Raw genomic sequence first — 26,356 nt, 5'->3', positions numbered from 1 at the left:
GTGTTGGTTTTCTCTTTTGGTTAGTTTGTTTTAGTTTAGGACCTGATCATCTCTTGATAAACTGACTTAGTGAATTAATTTAAGAAAATTTACAGCAGATTTTGCAATTGTAATTTGAGGTTACTTATAATATGAAAATGTGATGATATACTGGTAACATGAAAAAAACTCATAAAATTATAAGGTGTAACTACAGGAAGGAAAGTCTTGACAGAGCAAGCTTTCAATTGGCCATCTTAAAAGTAAGATAAAAACAGTATTCATAAAACAGTATTCATGGGTTAGGGATTAAATAGGTAATTTTTAGGGTTTTGGGTTTTTTTTTTGTTTTACAAAGTGCTAGAGTTACATAGTTTATAGTTGTTAAATGTTTATGTAAAATGGAGCTTATTCTCTGTCCTTCAATATCAATGTAGTACTTAAAATGGCAATTCTTGACCTTTAAACAGTGTTATTTTTCTTTTCATTCCTTCAACAAATACTTATTAAATGCCTACTGTTTTCCATAAAAAAAAAAATTTTTTTTTATGGATCATACACCAGGAACCCTGGTGGCGCAATGGTTAAGCACTCAGCTGCAAACTGAAAGGTCCATAGTTCGAACCTACCAGCCATTCTGCAGGAGAAAAATGTAACTGTCTGCTTCCATGAAGAATTACAGCCTTGAAAACCCTATAGGACAGTTCTACTCTTTCCTACAGGGCTGCTATGAGTTGGAATTGAGTTGATGGTAATGGGTTTTTGGCTTTGATGGATCATGCAGTGGGCTTAATGTTGGTAAACAAGCTATCAGTGAACAAGATAGACATTATTACTTTGTCCATTGCCCATGCCCTAATGGAGTTATCAGGCATTGAACAAGTAGTTACTAGTGTGCCAAATTTTTGTTGTTAGTTGCTGTCAACGATTCTGACTCATGGTGACCGCACGTGTGCAGAGTAGAACTGTTCCATAAGGTTTTAAATGCTATGACCTTTCAGAAGCAGATTGCTAGAACTGTCTTTCGAGGCATTTCTGGGTGAGTTTGAACTGCCAACCTTTCAGCCTTTAGTTGAACACTTAACCATTTGTACCACCCAGGTATCCTTGGCAAACGTTTTTGTTGTTGTGTGCCGCCGAATCGATTCCAGCTCATGACGACCCAGTATGACAGAGTTGAACTGCCCCATAGAGTTTCCTAGGCTGTAATCTTTTCTGAAGCAGATGTTTAGGTCTTTTGTCCCGGGGTGTTGCTAGTGGGTTTGAACCTGGGACCTTTCCATTAGCAGCCCAGCACTTAACCATTGTGCCACCAGAGCTCCTTCTGCCAAATATTATGACAGGAGAAATGCAGAGTGCTTCAGATAGAGCAAGTTTGAGGCTAGGTATTAGGAAAGATTTCTTGGAATAAATTATGGTTAAGCTAACGCCTTAAAGATGAGTAGAAGCTAGCTAAACAAATGGGGGATAAGGAGTAGATTTTAAAGTTTCTTAAGGAGAAGTTATTTTAAAGAAGGAGAATCTCAGAAAATCTGCCTTGTGTAGAGTTGTTGTAATAGGTGGTTCTGTTATATTTACACTGTTACATGAAACTCTTAGTTACTGTCTCTTTTTTTTTTTTTTTTTCATTCTCAGTTTCTACGTTTGTTTTGATTCCTCTGTTAGTACTCTACGGTACTAATAGATCCAAATAGATGTAATCCTTCAAAATTATTACTTAGACTACTCGTTTTTTCTATTAATGCTGCCATTAATGAGAATATTTTATGAAAATGCCTCTCGGATTACTTTGAGAATTGTTTTATGAAGCACACGTGCAAATTGTACTTATCTCTTATAGTTATACATACTCATTTTTCTTTAAAACCAGGTCACCCAGCTTGTTCTCATACAGTAGGATATAAACATGATCTAACTGTATGCTTAATTACCACCATAAACTCCAAACCTATGTCTGTCCAGAATATTTGAAAAACTTGCCCTGAGCTCGAAAAGGAATCAGTCTCACATCTGTCTTTCTCTTTGGTTATTTTTATTATTTTAGTGTTAAAGAAGATGTATTAACTCTTGGATCTTAAATGGGTTAATAAAACACATTTTCTTTCTACTCTCCATCTCAGTTCCCCTCCTTTCATCAGATTGTAACTTTATACTCTGTTGATTCATGACAGACAACTGATATCACAAGAACAGTTTCTTTTGTTTTTTGTAAATTTTTGATAGGTAGTATTATGACTGTGTACCCTGAAATGAAAAATGACATGGAATATTAACTATAAATTGCAGTCTTTGTTTTCCTTATTGATGCTAGCTGACAGTTTTTAGACAATCAGTTTTCTTTCAGTCATCAGAGTCCTGAATTCCATTGTAGATGTGTTGGTCAGCAAGCAAAAAAGAAAGTTTTCATCTCATTGACCATAGCTGATCATTTTATGGCTTATTTGAAATCGACTTGTATCCAATTTGTTATTAGACTCCTTTCAAACAAAAGTTTTCTCGTAAATTTTAGCTCCATTTTTTTTTTTTTTTAATTTTGTATGTCAACAGGAGAGGTTCACAGGGTGTTAAATCTTTTGTGCTTATTTTCATCTGCTATCATGGTGACTCCTTTATATTAAAAAAGGAAGGAACCGGTCTAATGGAACATCTTGGCTCATAAACAAAAATCTTAGACCGCAATGACAAAACTATTATAAAAACAAACAAAATAGTTAAATCCATTTAAGCAGATTATCTAACTAGCTACTGATTAAAATAAGTAATATGAGACCAAATTTTTATTTGTTGGCAGTTAGCCTAGGTACAGTAACCAACTTGCAGACTTCACGTCTGGAAGCTTTGTCTAACTTTACAAAGCTAACCATTAATGCTGTGTTGTGTATGAAAGATACCAAAGTCTTTGGGGTAAAATATTTAAACAACGAAAAGGGTCAGGCATATTCTTTAGAAAGGATACTAAAGTTGTTCTTATCCAACAATATTAAGAATAGCCATTGTTTGTAGTTTCTTGTACTAGTTGTTCTCCTCACACCAGTTTACTCTTGCCTTTATCAGTGTTGCATGTGTTCATTTTCCCTGTTGATGATAGTTGTCTGTATGGAGAGAGTGGTTTACCGCTATGGACAATATAGCCCTGAATTACTTCCCACTGGTTCAGCCAATAGTAACCATCAATTGGAGATTGGAAGGTGGGAGGAGCAACAAGTCAGCATATGTCTTTCCCACTCCCTCCCCTGCCCTAGCACCACAATTCTAGTACTGGCCTGTCCTTTTATGACTTCATCTAATGTCCTGTGAGCTGCTCCCACACATAGCAGTTTCAGCTTTGTTTGGATTCTGGTTTACTGTCTCTTCCACCTTACCACTTCAGACCCCTAAGCAGTAACAGCTTCCTGCAGTTCTGCAGTTGCTAGCTCTTAGGTCCCTCAGTATCCCTTGTGGGTACTCTTAATCTTCCCTATACTTCTGAAAATATTCCCTAAATTAATCTTCAAAATCCCTGCCAGGTTCCTGACTAATTTACTTATCTTGCATCTTAATTTCCAATTTCTATTGTAATTCAACTTTGGCCTGTCAAATCATGGTAAATATTCTGTGTTAATGTAACTACAATAGAAGCCACTTAATGTTTTATTAAGGAAACACAGAACAGAGATTAAATCTGGGGAGTCAAATAAGTCCAGGTAGATTAAGAAAACTTTTCTTATAATAAATGTTACTGCCTTTTGTGCTCAAACTCAAAAAAAAAAAAAAAGTGTCTCCAAAAAAGTGGAAATGTTGTACACATTATTCAGTTTTGGACTTAGGAGATAAGCATTTTGCCAATGAATGAGCTTAATTTTTATGGATAGCTTTATTATTATCTGCATTTCCCGGATGACATCATACTCTTAAACCAGTAATTCTTCACATTCATTGGTTCCTGCTAAGGACTATCTGCCCATGAAAGTGGGTATATACATAAAAGCTTGTATGCATTTTACCTGTTCTCCAATTCCTTTAAACTTATCCAGGAACCTTAGAGTAAGAATACTGTCTTAACCATTTTAAAAACTTTTCACAGCATACTTGATCATGGGAGAAGAATGTTCTGTGGCAAGTGCCATTTTTATTGGAGAATTAGAAAAAGGTTTAGAAAATGCTTGTGCGAGAGAGAAAAAGAACTGTAGAAAGAAATCAGTGTCTGAAAGCATAGAAATCCTCAATCCTCTGGATCCATACCATCTAGTCCAGCAGGTCAGGAAGATCTGGCACAACATATAGAATGGCAAAACATATAAGTTGGGACGTACTCTTGTATATGTGACCTCACTACAGCTAAGAGTTAATGATAGTGATTTGTCTGAATTGTTAGTTACACTGTTTACAATTCAGAGTAAATGCCTAAAATTCTTTAGTCATTTAATAATTTTTTCACTAAGACTTATAATTTTGTTTCTAGGGTCCAAATGAGTAATGAAATGGAGATAAATCTTGACCTCCTGCTACCTTATATCACTGGAAGCATTTCCCCTACCTGCTCCCTGCACTCAATAGAGTAACCTGTGGTTTTCAGGTTGCCAGGTGGTACCTTCAAGGCACTGTGAGGAAGACCTGATTATCTTTGTGACGAGCAGATTAAAAATAGACAAGAAAGGCGAGCAAGTATGCCATTCTGCTGCTGTTTTTAATGGACAGGCCTGGGTGTATCTATCTAAGCATAGAAAACTTTTAGAAGAAAGTGGTTTCTATGAATGAAAATTAGTGACTTGGAAGAGGAAATGAGATTTTTACTTTTCATGCCACACGTTTCTATAGTTTGTTCTTGATATTGCAGGCAAAATAAACACCCTGAGAATATTAAAAAATTCCTCTTAAATGAGTTTACCTTATCCAGGGAATGTTGACTTCCATCCTTAGCTGGGAAATTATCAAATTTGGATATTGGTTGGTATTTTAAAATAGAACTCATGAGTCATTCAGCAAGGAAGCAGAGCCACAGATGACAGATTTAGTCTCAAACTTCCAAGAGTTCAGCTGTATTACAGAAGGCAGCAAAGTTGCCTTCACCTGGAGAGCCATTTGCATGGAAATAACGCTATCCTGGTTAGAGTTGAGGCTTTGGATCAGCTGTTTTTCTTGAATCCAAACTACTCCACTTTAAACCTGCTTGACCTTGGCGAAGTAACTTAGCCTCCTTGAGCCTTAATTTTCTCATGTTTTAATATCAGGATATTTAAAATACTTCACTAGCTTGTATAGGATGAAATGAAACAATACATGTAAAATAGCACAGCACCTGGTATAAGGTTACTTTTAGCTATTAACATCATAATCGTATTATAGTTTGTAAAATTGCAAGAGGCTCCTTTCCCGCTTCTCCTCCCCCCCACACCAAAGAAAAAAAGGGTTTTTACTCAGAGGTCCAACATTTAATGCTCTATCACCAACAGTTTACTTCATACACCTACATAATTATTAGTTTCATTTTCAAAAAACTGAATGCCATGGTAGTGATATCTTTGAAATATGTTATCAGTATTTGGAGGCTAGGTACCATCTCCCATATGCAAGTCATTCTGGTGTACAAGCTAAACTTTGAGCTAACAATTAATATTTAAAGCATATATAGCCTATGTGGAATAAAATCCTTCCTGAATTTCAATTTATTTTGCTGTTACCTTAAATAAGGAATTAAACATACACATATGTGCCTGCAAGAACATACACGCAAACTTCCTTTGTACGCTAGCAGAAAAAAAACTTATTTGAATTTAGACTTCTTTTGATTAAAATCAGATGTTTAGTCCCAAATCTACAAATACATTTTTAATTTAGGGAAGGCAAGGGCATTCCAACAAAACTATTATTCAGTGCACTGCTGAGCACAAAGCATTTCTGAGTTCAGGTGGATACAATTAGCTGTTACTAAAAATGAGCCATTGGTGGAGTCAGTGAATATTAAACATGGGGTTTGTAAGACTATGTGGGAGTGACAAATTATGAAAAGAAAGCCTAGTACTCTAATTTTAAGAAGAGCTGTTCAGAAGGCAACTTTAACTGAGGTTGTTTCCTGGGCATCTCTGTCCATCCATGGAGGCTCATGCTTCATTGTTGAGACTCTGTACCGTCAAACCAATTCATTGATGCCTGTCAGGGACTCTTGACAACCAATCTTTTAGGTAGGAAATTAGGCTTCCTTACCAACAAGTCTACTGCAGTTTTTATGTGTAGATTATTTTTTGCAGATGTACATACTACCAAATAGACATTAAAGTATATCTCCTTTCTCTTAAAAAATAACTGTTGTTGTTACTAGGTGCCATCAAGTCGGTTCCAACTCATAGTGACCCTTGTACAACAGAACGAAACACTGCCCATTTAAATCTGATATGGCCCAACCTAATTGACTTCAGTTCTCTTTAGCTTAGGAGGGTAAACTAGCATATTAATTATTTCAGCAAATTATTTTCAGAAGCAATGTACAATAAATTGCTGCTTAGTTTTTATACAATTTATTAAATTTGCATAAGTTAGCTTACATATAATCAGTCCTGAAAGTAGTTGAAATTATTAACAGTAAATCCACTGGATTTGCTCTTACTAAATTGTCTTACCTGAAGTTCAAGAAAAAAAAACCCATTGCCGTTGAGTTGATTCCGACTCATAGTGACCCTTAAGGACAGAGTAGAACTGCCCCATAGAGTTTCCAAGGAGTGCCTGGTGAATTCAAACTGCCAGCCTCTTGGTTAGCAGCTGTAGCTCTTAACCACTACGCTGCCAGGGTTTCCTCCCTCAAGTTACTTAGATATAAATACGTATTCCTGGATATTTTGATGCCAAACCAGTGATTTAAACTGTCAACTACATTTATTACTTGTTAATACCAACTATATTTATTACTTGTTAATCTCTGTCTTTGGACTACAAAGACATAGATAAAGCTGAAAAGCACAAGAAATAAGTAACACATATTCATTTTAATGTCCTCAGTTACTTTGCCATTAATGAAAAGCAAAAGGAAACAGGCTTTGACAGATCTCATAATTATACTATGCCAGAGAAAATTTACCAATAGGGCATTAACATTGGTTTTATTAAAATAATTTGCCCTGGCTGTCTTTTAACTGCTTGTTTTTTGTTTTTTTGAAAACTTAAAATAACATGTTTTAAACATTATAGAAATATGGGTCAACCGTTATGCTTTATGTTAATTAACCTTTGAAGTAAATTTAAAAAATCATTATTTGGATATTGAGAATATATGTGCTAATTAATTTGGATATTGAGAGTATATGTACTAATTTTATATATCAAACCCAGTGTGGAGTTGAACTAATTAATAAGACAAAGTTGAAATGTCAAATTTGCCCACCTTAATCAGGCCCTTGAAGTTACTTCCAGTGCTAATGGTAATGATGTGAGGTAATATAGGTCAATAATTTTATTTTTAAAATGTTAGAAATTATTGGATAATTCGAGCCTCTTTTAATGATTTCTGATTTGATAAATGCCTGTAGAATCAATGTTTTAAGCTAAAGAAGATCCTGGATATCATTGTCCAGTCCCTTTCCTTTACAGATGAGAAAACTGAAGCTCCAGAAATAGTTACTGGTTTTGTCAAGATCACACTGTAGATGAGAACAGACCTGCAGCTGAGAACTTGTGTCTATTTCTGAATCCTGTGTTTTTCCCACTACACCACGGTGCCTCCCACCTTTTTAACTTCCCATCCTTTTGCTGTTCTTCTAAAGTGCCCCTTCCGTGTTCCAGAGTACTTATGGTGTTTCCTACCCTCCCTCCACATCCACCAAAGAAAAGTTAATTCTCATTCTCTGCCTCCAGGGATATTTATTACCTGACTGAATCTCCAAGTAGCATGTTCAGATAGTATAACAAGATGAAATGAGCACTCTAATGTCAGAGGAGCTCTTTGGGGGTCAGAGGGCTACTAATGTGGAGGCTACTCTGTCTGTGAATCTGCCCTATGGCCAGTCTTACTTCTCATTATCCCATGTTCCTTACTTCAATCCTGAACCACATGGAGTCTCTAAAAACTTAAGAGTGTTTTGTTTTTACTATGTGATCCTCTAGTAAGGGCAATAGAAAGGGGGTCAGGCTTTTTTCTTTTGAAAATATATAGAGAATTATTTTTAAGTTGGTAATTAAGTACATAACAGTATTTAGGGCCTATAGTATCACTGCAACATAGCAAAAGAATATAGGCAGCCCATTGTCTTAAGATTTGACCTATGCCAAGTTTTTCTTGTACATTTTTAGAAGGCATTGCAACTTTTTTGTTTTTTTCAGTATCAGAAGTTACCATATTATATTTATCAAAATGTATACAGATAAAAGTGAATGTAGGGCATAAATTAGCACTTTTCTAGAAGGTATTTTATTCAGTATATAACAAAAAACTTAAAGCCTCACCTTTTGTTCTACCAATTCCACTTCTAGAAATTTATCCTAGAATATAATCAGAGAAGTAATCCAAGATGTTAGTTAAGGATGTTCATTTCAGTTTTTTTTTATAGTATTAATTCTGTAAAATAAGAATAATGGTACCTATCTTACAGAGTCACTTTGAGAATTAAATAAACTATTACATAGGATCTCTGTCTACATAATAGAATGGAGCGCTGGTGGCACAGTGATTAAGAGCTACAGCTGCTAACTGAAGGTCGGCAGTTCGAATAGCCGCTCCTTGGAAACCCTATGGGGCAGTTGTACTTTGTCCAATAGGGTTGCTATGAGTTGAAATCGACTTGATGGCAACGGGTTTGGGTTTCTTTTGGTGTATATATTTGTATATATATTAACACTAAAAGAAGCCCATACATTATATTAACTGGGAAATAAAAAGTTACAAAATAGTCATAAATAACACAACTTCAATTTTGTAAAACTGGGCATTCCAACAGTCTGGAAGAATGTTCCCCATAATGTTGACAGAGTCATCATTTTGGTGATTTTTACTTTCTAATTAACATTAATTAATAATCGTTCGCTTTTATCTATATACTTTTTGATAAGTTTAAGTTTTTTTTTAATATGGTGATGTCTGATATTGAAAAAAACAAAATATTGTTACAAAATTGTGTCAAAATTATCTACAGTAAATATGAATCATTTTTATATTCAGAGAAAAAGTTACTTTTATCTTAAAAATAAACTGAATATGAATAGCTTTGCTTTTACCGACAGTACAACTTTTGTTTTAAACTTCCTCTTGTATAAAAGGAGAGTAATAATAAACTCTCAGTGTCAATGTCAGTTACACTCCCCATCACATCTTCCTCCCCATTTCTGAGTCCTGAGCCATGCTTGGCTCCACAATTCCTGGAATGAATGCCTTTCTCCAAGGGTGTGGGGTCAGATTTCTCATCAACTTCATTAACAAAAGCAATGCTGTCAGAGAAGTGGAAGGGAGTGGAGGGAAACCGAGTTGTTGACAGAGCCCAGGAGAGAAGTCAGCATGATGATCTAAAGGAGTATTGGCAGAGTCCAAAATTATGTGGCTATTTTAAGACTGTTCTCGGTTTTACTTATCACTGAGAACTCAGTCATGTTTTAAACATTCTCTTAGCGAGTTTCAGGAAAAGGGGAACGTCTCTTTCCATTCACTTGGTCTGAACAGTTTTATTTTTAGGTCTATACAGGGGAGAGATTCTTTTGGTTTTGAAAAAAAAAAAAATGGAAAAAGTTTACTGAGCCACTTGAAGTGAGTGGTGCTTTGAGTGCATGTATGGAGGATGTAGTGACTGTGTCATATCGCTTCCACCCACACAGAACATTTAGAGCTGCTTCCTGACTGTTCTTAGAAAGAATCATTTTTTTCAGGAGTACTATGTGATCTCCTTTGAGGGGTTTAAAAATAAGTGAGACATGGTATTCTGGAATACAGTGTATTGCTCTTCAGCATTCACAGGTTTTTCGTTTGTTTGTTTTTTCTCCCTTCTCCATTTAGTTAAGACTAGACAATAAAGCCATTTTGCAATTATTCACTGAGAAGGAAATGGTGGAACTATTCACAGCTGTTATTGCTTGGGTCATCAACAGTTCCCTGGGACTTAGGATCAAATCTCAGTTGATATTATCAGGCTACCTCTGCCCAGGATAATAAAATTTGAAGTTCTTTGTGTCAGGAGCCCTGCACTGTGTGCAAGCACTTGAGGAAGTTTAAGTATTTCCTTTTCAAAATCAGGAATTAGGGAAGCAGGGCTAAGGACCAGAATGGTGTGCTGGGAATTTTAGTTTAAGAGTTCCTTTACAGTTTCTTCTTCTAAGGAAATCTAGCTCATTTTAGCTATCTGGGTGGGTTCTGCGTGGGGTTGTCCAGTACAATAAACAAAAAAAACCCAAACCCATTGCCATCGAGTCGGTTCCAACTCATAGCAACCACGTAGGACAAAGTAGAACTACTCCATAGGGCTTCCAAGGAGCAGCTGGTAGATTCAAACCGCGAACCTTTTGGTTAGTAGCCAATCTTAAAAAAAAATATGAAACTGGAGACATGAAGAAATTCATTTGTTATTTGTACTAGATTGTATGCAGATATAGAGTCGGAATCGACTTGACGGCACTGGGTTTTTTGTTTTGTTGTTTTATAATAAAAGTAGGCAACTGCTATAAGACCATAGAGAATTCTGCTTCAGTGAGCTGAAGTGAATCCCATCCCTTTATACAGTATGAAGTTTTAAGAGATTTTTGTTATGTTTTTTAAGAAAAGCTGTACAGATTTTGCATTCAAGAACAAAATTTTCAAATCTCTAAGAGGTTCATCTTGAATGGAAATTATTTGTTTACCTGTCATCCCCATTGACTGTAAGCTCCTCTGTGATGTTCTGCTTGCCTTTGACAAACCCAGAACCAGACACATAAATGCTTATTTGATTGGTTTATTAACTAAATTAATTAATTTTGCCTTATAATGTGGGTAATTTTGCTCAACAATAATTTTATACACATATACACACGTATACACAACTTCTGGTTTCTGCCACTTCTAACCTCAGAAGCTTGGAATTGGAAGTATTTTTTATTTTTTTGCTATGCAATTTACAGTTTTAGCACAAAGGATAAAATCATGCTAAAGTGAGTAGGAATTGGAAGGAACAATAGATCAGGGTTGTTTTTGTATTTTAATGCCTGTGCGTTAGAGAATACGAGGTCAGCTGTGGCCAGGAGTATGAAACACAGGGGAAAGGGTTTGACATAGAAGCATATCTTTTGTTGTATCTGTGACAAACAAGAATGAATGAGCCACCATCCCCATAATGGCACTTGGTGTGCCAAATAATACAAAAAGTGGGACAATTAATTTATTTAATTTGTTTTCATATTTTAATTCCTATAGATAATATCTATGCCCATAATTTATATAAACATAAATATAGGGGAACAAACACTTGTGATATTATTGTCATTGAGTTTAAGGAAGACATTTTTTGATCTATTTCAGGTGGTCGGACAGTCAAAATATAATTGCATGTGTGTATAAATATTTCTATAAGTCATACCTAACAAAATGACTTTGACTTTGTTGCTTAAAATGAATATAAAAGTCTAATAAAAGAATGTTTTTTACATGTCTGAATGATTCAGCTATAATGAATTGAAAATCTTGAATCTATACTATAGAGTCTATGGCAGGAATTTGGGATCCGGTGTCATAGAGAAAATACAATTCCATTAAATATTTCTCCTAACAAGTAATATTTTAAAGGCCTACATAATTTACAAGGTATCTCTACTGTCATAAATATTAAATTTTCTCTGTTCATGTTTCTAATAGAAATCTATACCAGAGTTAAAATTGACTTCAGCATAGCTGAACAACAAATTAATATTTGACTTGGAGTACACCTTTGTTGTCACAGGTTACAGTTTCTAGTGATTTTAACTGTGATGTTTTGGTTGTTATTGTTAAAGAGCTCAGTGCTTCTTCAGCTGACAATGGTTAATGTTTTTAAAATGAATTTTTTAATTTCACAAAATTGATCATCTGAATTCTCAGGTAGGCATAATGTTATGCTTCAAATATCTATCTACTTATATATTTTTTTCTTTTTAAATTTAGCCACTAGAAATTTTTTAATTACATACGTGGCTCACATTGTTTTCCTGTTGGGCAATAGTGATCTAGAGATTTGCCGTTTTCATTGTCAAAGTTTAAAATGATAACCTATGATGATGCAGATGTAGTCAGACTGGAGATCTCGTGCTTTTTGGAAGTAAAGGGCCCTGGGTCAGAGATGGGCTCTAGTTTTTACTTACTGTTTTCCTCCCACCTTTGTGCCTTGCTTTTTATAGGAAATACAATTTCTCCTGAGCTAACTGGATAATAGTATTTCTCTTCCTTTTTATCCAAAAACCAAAACCAAACCCAGTGCCATCGAGTCGATTCCGACTCATAGTGACCCTATAGGACAGAGTAGAACTGCCCCACAGAGTTTCCAAGGAGTGCCTGGCAGATTCGAACTGCTGACCCTTTGGTTAGCAGCCGTAGCACTTAACCACTATGCCACCAGGGTTTCCTTCCTTCTTATAAAGGTCTTGCAAAATGAGTTACAATATTATGTCAGGAATGGCTCTTTCAGACATACAACTCTCTTGTGTGTCTGTTATTTTAAATTTCAAAATTCTCATTTAAAACTCTGCGATAGGCTTGCTCTAGAATGTGTTGTTTTCACAAGCACCAAAAGTTCTTACGTAAACACTAGTACTCTGGTATGTAGTTGCTGTGTACTTTATAATATGTCGTTACTGCATAACAAACAAGCATGGTTTTAATTGATGACAGAGTTATTATTTTTATTATTTTGTCAGAGGACTTTCCCTGTGATCACAAATGAATGTTGTTGCTGTGACTAAGGTTAGGGGCCCTGAATTTTAGAGATGTTTTAAGAATGCTTTTTATAGCATTCTTATTTATTATGCATATAGATTATTTATTGTTGGTTTTCAGTGTGAAGATTGTCGGAGAAGGGCTTATAAGGAAGAGTAATACTCAATAAGTGCATTTCAGCTTATTCTTTTACAACAGGGCCATTGGGAATGGGGCAGGGGAGCGGGGGCAAACAGGGCAATATCAGGTAGGCCCATGAATTGAGGAAATTTGAGCCAAGAAAATGCTCTGCTTCAAGATAAGGGCCACAGTGGACCCACCTTTTTTTTTTTAACTGTTTATGTTATCTTCCTCCAGATTATCCTTCTAAAGTTCTTGAAATCTCTAGCCAAGCTTGAATATCCAGAACTGATGCTGATTTGTTTCCTTGATTTGTGAAAGGAAGACTACGGGTACTATCCTTTTAGGATAGATTTGGCAGACATATCCTGTCTTTGATTAACCACCATTTTGTGAAACTGGAGTTCATAGTCTGACTGTTTAAGCTGACATTCTTTCAGTAAACTAATCTAATCATAAAGAATATGAAAGGACAGTCCATATGGATACTCCATATGGGTAGGTATATAGAGATGTAATGACTTAAAGTTTAAACAAGATAAGGGAAGAAAAATGTTTTCTGGATTTAACATCCTGGAGGTCATCGGTCATCTGACTAAGAGTCATTATGGTGGAGTGACAGGGACAGATTGAAGTGGCTTGAGAAAAGAGTGAAAAGTGAAGAACTAGAGACAACTAGAACATAAACAACTCTTAAGTTATGAATGGGAAAGAAAGAGACTGAGCAGTAGCTAAGACAAGATAAGATATTGAACAAGGGTTTTTAGTAGGCTAACTGAGTATGTTCAAATGATGATGCAAAGGAGCAAATAGAGGAAAATTTGGGAATAATTGTAATGCGAAGTTTCTGTGATGGCAGGATGGGGTGAGTTTAGAGGCAGTGCTCTTAGATAACAGAATAGCTGCTCTGATATAAAGTAAAATATATATTTTTTTAAAAACTATCAAGTCTAAATATCAGTTGTTAGTGTCCCACTAAAATTATGAAAACCAGGCAAGCACTTTGCTATTCCTAGAGAAAATCTTCCTAGTTACAACAACAAAAAAAGAAAGAAACAAAAGAATCAGCTGAAGACACTGAACTAACATCAGGGAACAACATCAGGTAATCAAAAACAAAATTCTTTTTTTAAAATCTTTAAACTATTTAAGAATTTTAATAAACAGTTATTAACTTTAATAACTAAGGTAGTGTTTATCCAGTGGCCCACCTGAGAAAATTTTTTAAGTGCTTTGTTAGAAAATGTGGCGGACTGGTTGCAACTTTCAGAATCTTTAAAAATATGTAATATTTTCTCTCTTCTTTTTCCTACAAAGAAATCATCCCTGCCCCCAGTGTAAGTTTGAGTTTACACAACCACATCCATCAGAGCTATAATAACCTCTGTCGTCCAGCTGTTCTGGTTATATTTTCTCTCCCTCTACTCTCTTCTTTCTCTACTATTCTCCCAAATTAAAAAAAAAAAAATTTAGTGGAAAAGCAAATCCTCTATCTTTTCATATTGAAACTTATGGTGGGATACAGTGGTTATAAAAGCATCTCTCAGCACAGCACTAACTTGCCAAGCTAAATATTTGGGTTGGAAATCATGCCTTCCTACCTACTTAAAAACAGGAAGTATCTCTGTTAAGTGATAGACAGCTCCCTGTTTTTGGAAAGGGAGGTCTCTTTTCTACCTCTTAGAGCAATAAATGAAGTTTTTGTGGGGAGGAAAATATATATACATATCTTGCAAAAATGCCACTTGCAGTGTGTAAACACACACACACATATCAATATCTGTAAATATATGTTAAAATACTTTCAAAGGCTTTAAACATAGCATCTCTTTTCATAAGCCAGCCCAGGCACATCTTATCAGCAATTCAGGTAAAGCCCTTGGATCTTTCAAAAACAACCTATAGGTTTGCACTAGGTGATTAATTGCCAGGAAAGTCTGGTTTTATATTCCATTATATATAGTTGTTTTCATTTCTGAAGGTGTACTTTTATTAAGAGGGGAAAAAATACACACCCACTAACTTAAATTCTTGATTTTAGCACTTCTTACAAAAGAAAACTTTAACATAATCTACTAATGAAAGCATATTCATCTTGGTTCAGACAATTTTTTCTCCCCAACTTTTTCTGAAACTTTAATAATATTTTAAATTGACTAGAAATTGGTCTTGGGGTAGCAGAATGGAATAATGAAGTGTATTTTAGTTACCAAGATCTGAAGTTACGGAGTCAAACCTTAGTTCAGAGTCCATGCAGCCTTACTACTTAATATCCCTCTGACCTTTGGCTACTATTTAACCTCTGCAAGCCTCCATTTCCTTTCTTGTAAACTGGATATAAAAATATCTACTTCTAAGTGTTCTTCTGAGGATTGTACAAATTACCATAGTAAAGAAAGCACTTGTCACAGTTATGTAGAGCTCTGTAACACTTGAACATTGTTAGAATGCTTATCCTGAGCTCTACCACCTAATCATGTGTGACCATTGTCGTTAGTTTGAGCTCTCTGGGCGTTAGTCATCTCAGTGACTGTAGGAGGTTAGAAATGGAAGAAACCTTTGTGATACTAGTATCTTCTGATTCTCTAATTATTTTCATGTCAAATTAAGAAAGAAGATATTTTTGCTTTAGATACAAATTTTTCTTATCCCCATGTCTGACAAAGCAAGAAACCTGGCTTCTGTTTACAATGTAATTTTTGCATTACTTTTGGCTTTGAAATTTAATAAAGTGTATTTTGATATAGTGGTTGACTACGGACTCTAGAGCAAAACTGCCAAAGTTCCCATCCCAGCTCCATCATTTACTAGCTGTATGAACAATTTAACCTCTATGCCCCAGTTTTGTTGTCTGTAAAATGAGACTAATGATAATGCCTAACTCATAGGGCTGTTTGAGGATTAAATGAGTTGTTTTACCTAAAGAGCTTAGAACAGTGTCACATACATAATAAGTTCCATACAGTCGTAATTTATTGTTATCATTCTGGAACAGCCTCCCATTGCCTCTTAACCCTAGTGTGGAAATTGTAATGCAGTGTACATCTGTCTGCATTGTACATGCAGACACACTGCTCCTCAAACTTCCAGATAGCCATAAAACTGCTGAGAATGAGACACATACACCCACTGGCACCAACCATTCTATTGGTGCTCCATTCATCTGTGATCGAGCTGGACACATGAGACACACAGTGTTGGCAAAGTGAAAACCATTATTACTATTTATAGAAAGTAAACAGTCAACAATAACAAATTCCCAGAGGGGAAACACTTACCCTTCCCCAAATTACCTATATCCATTCTTACATCGCTGGGCAGAATGCACTGTGGTTTAGGTGAGAGACTGTGTTCACGTCACTGCTGCCTCCAGCTACCACCACGCTACCCAAGGCTTTTCTGCTGCTGGCTCCCGCCATGCAACCTAGGCATGCAGAGCTCTCTTGCCAATTTCAAGGCATGGCTCTCCCACCAGGACCACAACCTGACCAGTCTCCTCAGTGGACCATTAGTTACTCACTTTGCACAGTCCCAGCCAATCATTTTGTGGGAATTACAAGTCCGTGGCTAGAAAGGCCATATAATAGATAGATGAGGGTTTGGTTCTCTGGAATGAAGAAGCAGAACCATGAGTTTTAATCTGTGCTGTCCCTTACATAGGTCTGAGATGTCTAAAGATGTATGTACATCCCATGTTCCAATAGGGTGAGAGAAGAGAATATTAGAAACTTAAATTCATGATTTTATGTTGCATTCTTTTTTAATATATGTTATGTGTGTTTTATGATACACTAATACAGGAATGCATGTATATACCTTCTGAGTAAATGCGGGAATGTTGGAGAAAAGTACAAAAATTATTTTTACTAATACGAATGCATGATCAATAAAGTTTGGAAACAACTGTCCTATGAGACAGTGTCTTCCAAAGGTGACCTTAACATGACTTAGCTATCAGTCTCAATTCTCTGTCCTGTACTAGAGATGAATATGTGCTGAAGGAGCTAATTGCGGGTGTGATTAATTACTTTGTGTGTGGCCTTTCTAGCCATGATCTTGTAACTTCCACCCAGGTGATTGTGTGATAGGGTAATTGTGGTCTACCAAGAGGATTGGTCAGTTTTGCCTTAAAAGAGCCAATTCCAAAGCAGAGAGGAACCCACCACCACCAAGGAAGGAGAGACCAGCAGGAAAGACCTGGCAGCAGGAGACAGTGTGGTGGACTTCGCGGCCCATGAAGAGAGAAGGCTGAGTGCCTTTGGGCAGAGACTGAGGGCCAGGGAGAGGCGTGCCTGTGAGCACGGCTGAGAAGAGGCTATCCTGATGGAAGAACTGTGTCCTGAGTGTTGCTTCCCTAATAAACCGCATAATTGTGAGTATGGTCTGTGAGTTCTGTGTGGCCATTGCAATGAATTATCGAACCCAGTGAGGAGTGCTGTGAAGGAGGGACCGTTGGTGTCAGAATTGATAGAGATGGCGGAGAGGGGAAATGTGTCTGACCTCTACCTCATAGGAGTCAGGCCTGGGCTATTGATCTTGGTTCTTCTTCCCCCTTGTGGGGTTGGAGGAAGTCAGACATTGCCCTCAAGCCATTTTTATAGTAATCAAACTTCTTTTCATAACTCCAGAGAGTCTGGAACAGCCACAGTCAGTGGTCCTTGGCTAAAGATAGGGTAAACAGTGTCGAATCTAGGTTATTCTGGGGGTTTGACCACTTGGTGTGACTAAATAATGAGATGTCTGAGATATGTAAAATCAATCAGTTCTCAGTACTTATATTTGGACTTGACCATGTAAGGACGTGCTGCTGTTTTCAGTGCCCAGGAACCACAAAAACAGACTCCCACAGGAAAACTTAATTCCTTTTCTGGTTATATTTAATGGCAATGTAACTGAGGCTTTACTGACAGACTTTAAGTTTTGATTGTAAATACTGCAGCCTCCATGGAAGTGTTATTATTATTTTTTTACCTACTCAGAAAACACCAGAAGTTCAGCAGAGCCAATAGACCTTTCTTAAGTGGATTCATTTTAAACCAGCATTTGGAAATAACTCACTTTTTTTTTTTTCTCCATAACACATTTTCATAATGGGATGTTAACAGTGTATGTCTTAGAATGTAGATTCTTTGGGATAAATGAGTGCTCATAACCTCTTTTGAAGAGTGGATTCTTTTGAGAATCTGATAGATGCACTCTCCTAAAAAATACACATATGAAATTTTTGTATGCAAAATTTGGTCACTAATTTCAGGGGTTCACAGGTACTCCCTTCCCTAAACCTACCCAATAACCTTCAGGTAATGGAAATCCTCTGGACAGTGAAGGGGATGTAGCTAGTTATGTACTCCAACCTACAAGACATTGTGTAATCACTGCAGTATATGACCAGTTTTCTGGAAACCTTTCATTCTCCAGGTTTGATTTCAAAAAGTCATTGACATGTTTCTTAGTTTTCTTGTTTTCATACTTGAAATAGTGCTTAAGTTATGATATCTGCATTACTTGTTGGACTTCACTTTTGTTATTGCTTATTATGTATTAATTATCTAAATTTTCTAGAAAGGCAGATCAAGCATAATTTGAACCTTCCAAATGAATTAGCATCTTAGAGCCACCCAAAGAATTAGAGATGACAGAGTACTTCTAGCAAACCTCTGAGGTAGGCAAGACAAGTAGCTGTTGTTGTTAGGTACGGTCGAGTTGGTTCCGACTCATACCAACCCTGTGTACAACAGAACGAAACACTGTCCGGTCCAGCGCCATCCTTACAATCGTTATGCTTGAGCTTATTGTTGCAGCCACTATGTCAGTCCACCTCGTTGAGAGTCTTCCTCTTTTGCGCTGACCCTGTACTTTGCCAAGCGCGATGTCCCTCTCCAGGTACTGATCCCTCCTGACAACATGCCCAAAGTATGTAAGACGCAGTCTCACCGCCCTTGCTTCTAAGGAGCATTCTGGTTGTACTTCTTCCAAGACAGATTTGTTTGTTCTTTTGGCAGTCCATGGTATATTCAATATTCTTTGCCAACACCACAATTCAAAGGCGTCAGTTTTTCTGCAGCCTTCCTTATTCGTTGTCCAGCTTTCACATGCATATGATGTTGTTGAAAATACCATGGCTTGGGTCAGGCAACCATAGTCTTCAAGGTGATATCTCTGCTTTTCAACACTTTAACAAGGTCCTTTGCAGCAATGTGTTGTTTGATTTTTTGACTGCTCCTTCCATGGCTGTTGATTGTGGATCCAAGTAAAATGAAATCCTTGACATCTTCCGTCTTTTTTCTCCGTTTATCATGATGTTGCTCACTGGTCCAGTTGTGAAGATTTTTGTTTTCTTTATGTTGAGGTGCCATCCATATTGAAGGCTGTGGTCTTTGATCTTCATTAGGAAGTGCTTCAAGTCCTTTTCACTTTCAGCAAGCAAGGTTGTGTCATCTGTATAACGCAGGTTGTTAATAAGCCTTCTTCTTATCCTGATGGCCCCATTCTTCTTCGTGTAGTCCAGCTTCTCATATTATTTGCTCAGCATACAGACTGAATAGGTATGGTGAAACGATACAACCCTGACGTATACCTTTCCTGGCTTTAAACCAATCAGTATCCCCGTGTTCTGTCCGAACAACTAAATACCAGTGGCATAGCTTCCAGCATCACAGCAACACGCACGCCCGCATAGTACGACAAACTGACAGACACATGGGAGAAGACAAGTAGAAGGATCCCCATTTTACAGATGAGAAAACTAATATGTAAGAACAATTAAAGTGAAGTGATTCACTGCTGGAGAGAGGCAGTTTTTCCAATTTTACTTGTAAGATTTTTTTTTCAAGCCAACCTCTTCATAGCTCTCGTAGTCTGATCTGTGGGCTCCCTGCAGCAGAGTCAGCAGGCGTGCTTATTAAACGTACAGAGTTCTGACTTCCCCCTCCAGATCTACTGAATCCAGATGGGGTTTAAATAGGGCACAGGGACTCTCCTAGATTAACAAGTAACTCACATGATTCCTGTGCACACTGAGGTTTGAGAAACTCTGAGCAATGGTTTAACTTTGACTACACATTAGAATCACTTGAGGAGTTTAGGACAAATAAGATGCCTGGACCTGGACTAATTGAATAAAAATCTCTGGAGGAAGGAGCCCTCAGTGTAATCTAGTTTATTAAAACTCACCAGGTGATTGTGATGCACAGTGAAGGTTAATAACCACTATTCTAGGAGTTGGCAAGCTTTTTCTGTAAAGGGCCAGATAGTAAATTGTATTAGTTTCCTAGAGTTGCCGTAACAAATTACAACTGAGTGGGTTAAAGCAACAGAAATTTATTCTCTCACAGTTCTGGGGGCCAGAACCCCGAAACCAAGGTGTTGGCAGGATAGGTTTCTTTTGGAGGCTCCGAAGGAGAAGCTGGACCTATGCCTCTTTTCCGGTTTCTAGTGGCTCCTGACAACCCTTGGTATTCCTTGGCTTGTAGATGCATCATTCAGTCTCCAGCTCTGTCTTCACATGGCCGTTTTTCCTGAGTGTCTCTTTCTGACTGTGTGCCCTATGAAGGCACCCATCATTGTACTTAGGGTCCACCCTAATTCAGTACAACCTCTTCTTAACTAATTGTACCTACCCACTGCCATCAAGTTGATTCCTACCCATAGCAACCCTACATGACGGAGTAGAACTGACCCATGTGTTTTCCGAAGCTGTAAATACTTATGGAAGCAGATTATCACATCTTTGTGCCTCGGAGCCACTAGTGGTTTCAAACCACTGACTTTTCAATTAGCTTCCAAATGCTTTAACTACTGTGCCACCAGAGCACATTATTGTACCTACAGAGACCTATTTAAAAATCAGGTCTCATTCTGAGATTCCAGGTGGACATAAATTTGGGGGGGACATAGTTCACCTATACATAAATATTTTAGGTTTGCAGGTCACATATGTTATCTTTTGAAAGTATTTGACTTTGCTGTTTTAGTGTGAAAATAGCTGTAAAACACAAACACTTAAACAACCAAGCGTGGCTGTGTTCCAATACAACTTCATTTGCAAAAGCAGGCGGTGGGACAGATTTGGCCCGTGGGCTGTGGTTTGCCAAACTCTACAGATGAATATGGTTCCCTGTATTCCTTACTGACCGAGTGTTACAATGCATTCTAAACCTCAGGTGTTTCTTGTTTGATGTGGGAGTTGAAAACTTAGAATTTAATCAGTAAGTAATAGAGCCAGAATTTTGAACTATAAAACGTTTTTAAGAAGAAAAAAGGAAAACCTTGTGATATGTATAGTAAAGATAAGATTAAAAAAAGGAAGAAAGTGCATTCAGGGCTTCGAACTGCTTTCGTCTGATTAGAACCCCAGCTGGGAAATTGCATTTCTAACAGGTTCCCTGCTGAGAATTTGCATTTCTAACAAGTTCCCATAAGTTATACCTAAGAATCACCTGAGTATCTTGTTAAAATGTAGATTCTGATTCAGTGTATCTGGGGTGGAAATGTGAATTCTCATCAGGGAGCTTGTTAGAAATGCAAATTCTCAGCAGGGGTTCACTGAATGCACTGAACAGCTCAAGGGGATGCAGCACTGATAGTCACAGAGGTCAGAAGTGCTCTGGGACCAGCCTGAGAGTTTTTTTTTAAAAGGGGAGGTAAAGATAACACAGTCCTGCACTCTCAGATGGCAGAATTGATAAGAAATAGCTTCCTATACCTTGGTGATTTGTCCATTTAAAAAACTGGGAGGCAGCTGGTAGGAGTGGAAAAGAGAAACAGTTTGTCTCTTTGGGGTGGGAGACAGGGAAATACCATTGTGCAGCTCAGTGCCTGTAGAGACATTTGGGTGCATACAAGTGCAGACAGGCAGGCAATGCATACAACTCCATAATACCATTCCATCCTGTAGTGCCCATTCAAGTCAAGTTGTATAAATCTGTTGTGCTACGTCTATATCCTTGACATCAACCTTTAGCACAGAATAATATTTAATCATGATAGAAAGGAAAAAGAAAACTTTGAGTCAGTAAGAAAAGGTTTATGTTTACCATGTCATTCGTTGCATGTAAAAAAAAAAAATATATGATATATATATGTGTGTGTATATGTATCAGAAGATTTTTGTTATTTTTAAGTTTTTTTTAATGATTTATGTGTAATAGGTTAAAAGCTCCAACTATCCAGAAAATTTATATCCTGAGGAATGTGGTTTTTTTTGATACCACCTGATATCTTGCATGTTTCTTGTCTGCATGCATGTGATAGGTGCCTGTAGGTAGATCACCTTACGTTTTGATGATCTGATTTTTTTCCCTTTTTACTGTGAATAATATATGTCCCTTAAGTACCTTACAGTCCAGTGGGGTCATTAGAACATGTAAACAAATATTATGCTGTAATATGTGCCACAGAAATGTGAACAAGGATTACAGGTAACAGAGGAAGTGACTGTTTGTATAGGCAGAAATAATTTGAAGGAATAACTAAAATTTGCTTGGAGTACATTGTGCAGAGGTGGCAGGACTGTTCAGACAGATAACTCTATACAAAGGTACAGAAGTGTGAAGGATGTGCTATTTTTAGGGAACTACAAGCAGTTCAGCATTGATAGAAAATAAAGGGCATGGAGGGATCAGATAATGAGAGAAGATTCTGGAGAAATAGCCAGGAGACAGATTCCCACCCCCCCCCGCCCCCCGCCCCAGCCCTCATCTGTAGTTGATGATTATGGGTTTATTTATTTTTAGATATCATAAAAACAATGCATATATGTGAGGAAGTTTTTTCTCCCCCATCTCTAGCTTATGGGAAGCTTTCGAAAGAATGAATTTTATAGACATATTTGAAAGATTAATTTATAATACTTCCCATTTTACTACATAGTTATTTCAAAAACTAGATTCACTTTTTACAAGAGGAAGAAGTAGGATTAGTTCTGGATAAATACTGTTTTGGCTTTATAAAAGAGGCCTTTAAATATAAGTAGATGAAGAGTATATCATGCTAATAAAAGAACTTAAGCATATGTGTGCATGTGTGTGTTGCATTGTTTTTGTTCTGTTCTCTTCCCTCCTTTGTGCTCATCATCAAGTGCTGCCATTTACTTTGGTACATTCTTCCTGAACACCTGCTGTCAAATGCATCAAGTCTTTTCTTACACAGTGCTATGGGTTTTTACAGAACTGAGCAAGCCCAACATTAGACAGATAGCCTACAGACTGATTGATTTATTTGTTTTAATACAAACACATGCTCAGATGTTGTCATACAGAAATCCTTTTTAAAGAGTTATTTTTCAAAGAACAAAGAGCTTTGTAACCCTAGCACCTAATCCTATGCCTGGCACATAGTAGATACTCAGGAAATGTTTGTGGAATTCAGCTGCTCTGCGAAGCGTCAAACTGAGTACTACAAGATTCCCTCAGCTTTGGGAGTAACTGAATATTTTAAATAGCTGTAATACAGATTGAAATGTTGTTTAAAAAGCATTGCCGGCAGTTGAAAAAATGATATAGTGGCATAGTATAACAACCAAATTTAAATTTGGTAGGTATTGTTCCATTTGCAGAATAAATACAAATCTATCTAAAAGAAATCCTGTTTTATCTTCTTTTGCAAAATGGAGTGGCATTTTCAAAAGAGAAAAATAAAAAGCTGCTTTCAGGAGTTCTACTTTAAAGACATCTCCTAAGTAGTCTTTTTCAAGTTTCCTGCCTCTGCTATTTGTCCTGATTTGGGACCTCAGGATTATATTAGCTTCCTAACTAGAAGTTGTACTTTTTTCCTGTCTATCTCCACACTGCTGCCAGAGTTATTTACTTTTTTAAACAAAAAACCGGGCTTGTCCCTCACCTGATTAAAGACCTTCCACAGTTTCCTGTGGACAATGACATAAAGACCAAGCTCCTTCCAATTACCTACCATAGGTAATATATTCATACCTGTGGTTTTTTTCACTTCATCTAGTTTCCTACTCATGTCCCCAGGTATATTTCACCAGTGCTTCCCGAACTTTTTCACAATGTGGCACACATGGAGTAATAACCAGGTAACGTTGCTATCTGACTACGTGAAGTCTCTAGCTTCTCCAGGCCTTTTGGCCCTCCTGAGAGCTGAAGGAAGCACTATCTTAAGCACACCTGTGATCCATTCCTAGGGCAACCATTTGGAAGGTCTGTCCCACACTGACCACGGCAAATGTCTTGCCCTCCCAGGAATGGTTTGTACCAGGTCTTCGAACTGGTTCGTTCCAGTTAGAACCCCTGGTTTCTTCATATGTGAAAATTAAGGTGGTTCTTTAATCATAGAGGCCTATATGCACTTGATAAGAATTCCCCTCAAAATAACACATATGCAAACATAACCCAACACAATTTTGCAGACAATTCCAGGAGTTCATCAGAAATCTGCTTGTGCACTCCAGACTAAAAGTTACTATATTAGATAACCTTTTAAATGGGTCTTTCAGCCCTACCCCCACCGAATTCTAGGACTACGTATAGTATCCCCTGCCATTCTTACCCAAGGAAATGCCCACAATTTAGCATTACATGATCATTGCTGAAGGTGTGATTGGTTTATTGCAAAACAAATACTGTTATCTTTTCTTCTCCTGACATTTACATAAAGGACACAAAATCATTCCTGGTACTTTACATGAAGGAGCTTTACTTATCTAACCTTCACTTTTTTTCTTCTTCTTTTAATAAATTCTGAAATTCAACACTAATAGTTTTATATTCTGTCAGATATTCAGAGCTAATTTAATTAGCGTAGAAATACTTGTTCAGACCAAAGTATTAAATTAGACACTTTGAGGAGGCGGAGCTAAGATGGGGGAATAGACAGATGCTTCCTGCGAACCCTCTTTACAACAAAGACCCGAAAAAACAAGTGAAACAAGTGTATTTGTGACAAGCTGGGAGCCCTGAGCATCGAAGGCAAGCTTAGACAACGAACTGAGGGGCAGTGGGAGGATGAGACTGTTCAGAAGAGGAGAGGAATTACCAGACCTGAATCGCGGGGAGCCCTCAGGCACCATTCCCGGAGCGGCAGCAGGCTGGTACTAGCCTTCGGCCGCAGTTTCCTCAGGGAGAAGCAGCCAGCCACACAGCCTACTCGCACTTCTGGAACCTGAGGCGAATGGTACTCTAGGCAAAACCTAAGTACTTGCGTATATTTTACCGTGCCCCCGCCACCCCCCAGCCGGCTTCAGTGGCTGAATCCCTGGGCCTGAGATAGACCCTGGTGAGCACCTAGAGCCATCCTCCGGGCCTTGGGGAAAGAAAAAGTTTGCAGCTGGGGGGAAAAGATAATTTGCTAGCTCCATTAACTGGGGGAGCTCAGGACAGAAGTGGCTCCTGTCAAGGCATAAACGGTCTGTGGCCCTTGAGCACCATTCCCTTCAATGAATGGACCTGTGTGGGCCTACTTCAGGAGAATAGGCCCTTGTGGGCAAACTCCAGCCATTTCAGCTGTGGGGTGGAGAGGTGGATCTTTGATGTTTGACATTGCTTTGCCTATTAAACAAGGTCCTCACCTACCCACATAAGGGACCTAAGGACTGGTAGCCCCACTCAGGTCACCCAGCCACCTGCGACAGGGGTCCAAAGATAACTGGTACCTCCCAGTCCTTACACCCAAAAACTTTGGGTGCCCGTGGTCCTTCTGCAGAACCCACCCATCAGCACTCTCTAGGGAACGGAGATGCGTCTTCCTCAGAGACACCTGGGGGTCGGTTCTCAGCTCCCTGCCTTGTTCAGGGAGTCACCCCCTGCTGCAATCAGATACCGGTATAATACACCAATCACCTCTGCCCCCTAAGACTGTAGGACAGAGACTGTACCACACATGTTATGATCAGCTGCGTGGAAACCTGAGCTGAATGCATACAGGAAAACCGAATGGACTCCTAGACTGATATACCTGATAACAGCTCTAGCCAGCTGGGGACAAGACAACAGAGTTCCAGAGGCGAAAATAATCAAGCTAGCTCACTCAGCCAACCCATAGGGGTATAACAGAACAAAACAAAGCAAACAGCTAAGATATAGTAAGCAAGCATAAACTAATACAATGACTTATAGACGGCTCGGAGACAGCAGTCAATATCAAGTCACATAAAGAAACAGACCATGATCACCTCAACAGGCTCTCAAAACAAAGAACCCAGGGATCTTCTAGAAGAAAGTACATTCCTGGAATTACTAGATGCAGAATACAAAAGTTTAATATACAGAACCCTTCAAGACATCAGGAAGGAAACGAGGCAATTCACATAACAAGCCAAGGAGTACACAGATGAAGCAACTAAAGAAATTAGATTATTCAGGAACATAATGAAAAGTTTAATAAACTGGAAAAATCCATAGACAGCAATCAGAAATTCAGAAGATTAACAATAAAATTACAGAATTAGACAACTCAATAGAAAGTCAGAGG

General features: G+C 37.7%; 1 protein-coding gene across 5 annotated transcripts in view; it reads left to right on the top strand.

The window, feature by feature from the left end:
* AFG2A (AFG2 AAA ATPase homolog A) overlaps positions 1-26,356 on the top strand; it is a 352,856-nt gene that overhangs the window by 240,678 nt on the left and 85,822 nt on the right. Inside the window, exon 15 of one of the 5 annotated variants that reach the window (XM_064285366.1) lies at positions 13,166-22,608. The exons of the other annotated variants lie outside the window; for them this stretch is intronic. Coding sequence (XP_064141436.1) covers positions 13,166-13,246 — 81 coding nt within the window. The 3' untranslated portion in view covers positions 13,247-22,608. Of the gene's footprint in view, positions 1-13,165; positions 22,609-26,356 lie in introns of those variants that run through there. 5 annotated transcript variants of the gene reach the window in all.

This window comes from Loxodonta africana, chromosome 5 (genome assembly GCF_030014295.1).
Source record: "Loxodonta africana isolate mLoxAfr1 chromosome 5, mLoxAfr1.hap2, whole genome shotgun sequence".
NCBI lineage: Eukaryota > Metazoa > Chordata > Mammalia > Proboscidea > Elephantidae > Loxodonta > Loxodonta africana.
Note: the sequence above shows the minus strand (reverse complement) of the source record. Positions and strands in the feature narration are given on the sequence as shown.